This window comes from Charadrius vociferus, unplaced genomic scaffold (assembly GCF_000708025.1).
Source record: "Charadrius vociferus isolate BGI_N301 unplaced genomic scaffold, ASM70802v2 scaffold1530, whole genome shotgun sequence".
Taxonomy (NCBI): Eukaryota; Metazoa; Chordata; class Aves; order Charadriiformes; family Charadriidae; genus Charadrius; species Charadrius vociferus.
Genome location: NW_009646271.1, coordinates 27,660 through 32,237, shown reverse-complemented (window position 1 = coordinate 32,237; position 4,578 = coordinate 27,660). Strand labels below are relative to the sequence as shown.

Below are 4,578 nucleotides of genomic sequence, written 5' to 3'. Positions count from 1 at the left end.
GTTCTGTATGGAAATTGCGTTTGTAGTTCATGGCTGCACACACATGAAAATAATCACTCTATTTTAAAAGTTCCTATTCAGAAGGCAGATATTTGAATTAAGTTTTTGTGGTGTAACAGATAGCAATTGGCTTCTTGTATACTCATGAAGATGAAGCTAGACCAATTTAGAGTTAAAGCTCAAATTTTTCAATATGAGGAACAATTTATCAAAGACTGTGTTGGCTTCTTCACAAATAGAAATTTTTACATCGGGATTGGCTGTTTTACTGAAGATTATTTTAGTTTGAACAGGAATTAACAGGAACCACATTGCATTATTCAGTTCACAGTACAGCATCCTGTGACGTTCAATGTGCTGTTAGCTATTATACTATGCTAACTCAATAACATTCTGGTTTGGGGGTTCTTTTGTTTGTTTTTGTGTTCCTTCACAGGGTTGCCAGCATAAGTATAATATCAATATGGTAGTGGGAAATTAAGGTAAGTTTTTGGTCATCTGTCTCTTAGCCATCATCTCTTTTTTTTTTTTTTTTAAAAAAACTGTTCTCACTGTGATCTAAGTCAAACTTCATCCATTTTTAGCATTATAGCTGCTTCTGCTTTAATTTATAGAATCATGGATTTTCCAGGACACTTCGAGCAAGTCTTTCAGCAGCTAAACTACCAGAGGCTTCATGGCCAACTTTGTGACTGTGTCATTGTGGTGGGAAACAGACATTTCAAAGCCCATCGCTCTGTTCTGGCAGCATGTAGCACACACTTCCGAGCTCTCTTTACTGTAGCAGAGGGTGATCAAACTATGAACATGATTCAGCTGGACAATGAAGTGGTGACAGCAGAAGCTTTTGCTGCCCTGATTGATATGATGTACACTTCTACACTAATGCTTGGGGAGAGCAATGTAATGGATGTCTTGCTGGCTGCTTCTCACCTACATTTGAACTCTGTTGTTAAAGTGTGTAAACACTACCTTACTACCAGGACACTACCGATGTCTCCACCTAGTGATAGAGTTCAGGAGCAAAATGCATGCATCCAAAGATCTTTCATGCTTCAGCAGCTTGGGCTGAGCATTGTGAGCTCTGCATTAAATTCCACTCAGAGCACAGAGGAACAACTAAATGCCATGAGTTCATCGATGAGAAGTAACATAGAACAACATACTACCTTTCCTATCCGGCATCTCCACAAGTATAAACAGTCTTCTGATGATCAGGCCAGACAGCGAATCAGACCTACCGTAGATGAGTCCATTTCAGATGTTACTCCAGAGAGTGGACAGTCAGTAGTTCATTCACAAGAAGATTTTTTTTCATCAGATTCACTGAAGAGTGTGGACAATTCTAAGGTTGATGCTGTTACTGATAAAAAAGCAGATAATACTGTTATGTTTGATCAGTCTTTTGGTGCTCAAGAAGATGCTCAAGTGCCCAGCCAGTCAGACAACAACAGAGAAAACATTTCACAGATATCCACCTCATCTCAGGTAATACAAGTGGAAACCAGTTTTGATCAGGAAGCTACTTCTGAAAAAAACAACTTCCCATGCAAAAATCCAGAGGTCAGTCTAAATGAAAAAGAACACACAGGGGTGGTGGTTAAATCTGAGCCTTTGAGTTCCCCAGAGCCTCAAGACGAAGTGAGCGATGTCACTTCTCAAGCAGAAGGCAGTGAGTCTGTTGAAGTGGAAGGAGGAGTGGCAAGCACAGAGAAGATAGAACTGAGTCCTGAAAGCAGTGATCGTAGCTTTTCTGACCCACAGTCTAGTACTGATAGGGTGGGAGACATCCATATTATGGAAGCATCAAATAACCTGGAACACAGGTCCACTTTCAGTATCTCAAATTTTCTGAATAGAAGCAGAGGTGGTAACTTTGGTGCAAGTCAAAATAGCAATGATAACATGCCAAATACAACAAGGGACTGCAGAATGGATGGTGATACCTCTTACCTATTGAGTCCAGAGTCAGGGCCTGCTAGTAGTCATTCCTCTGTTACAGTTTGTCATGTAGAGAATCCATTCAGTGAGTCTGCAGACTCTCATTTTGTTAGACCAATGCAGGATGCAATGGCTCTTCCATGTGTACAGACTTCTGGGTACAGGGCTGCAGAACAATTTGGTATGGCTTTTCCAAGGTCAGGCTTGGGCCTGCACTCTTCATCAAGGACAGTGATGGGATCTGTAAGAGGTGGAGCTAGTAGCTTTCCTGGCTATCGTCGCATAGCCCCCAAAATGCCTGTTGTGACCTCTGTCAGGAGCTCCCAGCTACAAGATAACACTTCCAGTTCCCAGCTGTTAATCAATGGGACCACTTCTTTTGAAAATGGACATCCTTCACAACCTGGTCCACCACAGTTGACAAGGGCATCTGCAGATGTTCTTTCAAAATGTAAGAAGGCCTTATCTGAACATAATGTCTTGGTTGTTGAAGGTGCTCGTAAATACGCCTGTAAGATCTGCTGCAAGACTTTTTTGACCCTAACAGACTGTAAGAAGCACATTCGTGTGCATACAGGAGAAAAGCCTTATGCCTGTTTAAAGTGTGGCAAACGGTTCAGCCAGTCCAGCCATCTATACAAGCATTCCAAAACAACCTGTCTGAGGTGGCAGAGCAGCAATCTACCTAGCACTTTGCTTTGATTTCCCCCACTCCCTAGCCCCATGGGAATGCTAATACAAACTTTTAAGACTGGAGTATTTTAGGAACACTAATGTTCTTTTCTTCAAGGCTGAAGGTTAAGAAGCTGCCCTTGTAGATTACTGAATGCTTGCATGTGATTGTGCTGCATTCACAAAAGTCTTAGTTCTGTAAATTGGTGATAATACCATATTTACCTCACAGGGGTGTTGTGAGACTTAAAGAACTGTTAATGAACTGCTTTGAGATCTTCAGAAGGAGGCACTGTAGACAGGTTAAGAGTTATTGTTAAATACATGCAGGTCTTGGGCTCACAGGGATGTAATCCCTAAAACCAAGTAGTTCCATTGTAGGGCAGACAGGTGGGGGTTGAGTGAGAATGTAGTTAACTTCTAATTATGTTGGAGTAGCATGTTTCAAGAATGAAAAATTGAAGGGCAAATAATTTTTTGGAGGGGGGGGGGATTTTGTAAAATTCTGAAAACATTTAAATAAATGACCCATAACATACGTTGGTAAGTTTTGTATGAACAGTAATGCAAAGAGATCTTTACAGTAACTGATACAGATTGCATATTCTTAAAAGAAAACCAACCTTGGATGCACCTGTCTGCCATAAAATGCTTTAAAATGTTAATTATTAAAGTAGTTTTAGGGTTCTGAATGAATTTTTGGCTGTTTTGCAGTAAAGGACAGTGTGTAATGAAGGTACTTAAAATGTAAGTCCACAACAAGTAACTTCTAGACTGTTAGATGTGTCTATAAATACTTTGAATACAGCGAGATCTGGTTGTTTCACCATTTTTTTTCCTGTAAAAACTTGTATTAAGTAACAAGTGAAATACTGTTTCTTCTTTGTGCTATTCTTAGTGATATTTTAACCAACTTGTATTTCATATGTTTAAGTTTCATAGACATGGAAGCCTGAAATGAGCTTGTCTATATCTACTTTGTTGGTTTCTTTTAAATGAGAGATGATTTGTGGTGGCTCCTTTTACTGGTTAAGGTAGTTTCTTACTCCAGATGCAGATAGTCAATCTGATTCACATTATTGTGTAAGCATACTATCGTTTCCTCATTTTATCATCAGGCTTAAATTTCTTCCTCCATATACTTACTGTCCTTCCTAAGAGGAAGGATTCCTGAGACTGTTCCTCAGATCAATGTCAGGAATGAGCCTCGCTTGCCATATTTATGGATGTCTCTGTATAAAATGTAGCTAACACCACCAAGCTTTAAGTTTAGAGTAGTATCATAAATGTAGTTTTTCAAGTAAGTAAAACTCTAGCATTAATTTCATTAAAAACATAGCACTATACACTTTGTAAAGCAGAAGTTCAGTGATCTTTATTCTTCAGGTGAATTGCACAGATTGTGTTTTAATTTCCTCTTCTTAGAAACCACTGTAACTAATCATGTTTGCAGGGGTTTTGGTTTTGTTTTTTGTTACAGATGCCCATGAACTAAATACTGTCTTTCAATATATTAGATTTCTAAATAAATTTTGGAGTACTTATACTAATAAATGTTACTCTGCTATGTGGGAGCTGGGTCAGTGCTTCAGCATGTCAGTTCTACCTAGAACAGACAGATATTTAACATTTTCTATATCTAAATCACACAGCAGCTGCTGCTTTTAATATAAAAATGTATTTGTGAACTTCCCCTCTTTGTTCTGTATAGCAAATATATCCTGTGTGATGTTATTGACCAACTTTACTAGGGCTTGTAGTGACAGGTCTTTTACTAGGGCTTGTAGTGACAGGACGAGGGGGAATGGCTATAAACTGGAAGAGGGCAGGTTTAGATTAAACATTAGGAAGAAGTTTTTCACTTTGAGGGTTGTAAGGCACTGGAACAGGTTGCCCAGAGAAGTTGTTGAGGCCCCATCCCTGGGGGTGTTCAAGGCCAGGCTAGACGTGGCCTTGGGCAACCTG

At 39.5% G+C, this 4,578-nt stretch overlaps 1 protein-coding gene across 1 annotated transcript; it reads left to right on the top strand.

Moving 5' to 3' along the window:
• Nucleotides 1-618: 618 nt before the first annotated feature.
• Nucleotides 619-2,643, top strand: LOC104284916 (zinc finger and BTB domain-containing protein 5-like). The gene has a single exon (XM_009883335.1). The coding sequence runs from the start codon at nt 619-621 to the stop codon at nt 2,641-2,643; it is 2,025 nt and encodes a 674-aa protein (XP_009881637.1).
• The last annotated feature ends 1,935 nt before the right edge of the window (nt 2,644-4,578 follow it).

What these genes read in the sequence shown, in the direction of transcription:
- LOC104284916 (XM_009883335.1), top strand. Translation starts at nt 619, where the DNA reads ATGGATTTTCCAGGACACTTCGAGCAAGTCTTTCAGCAGCTAAACTAC.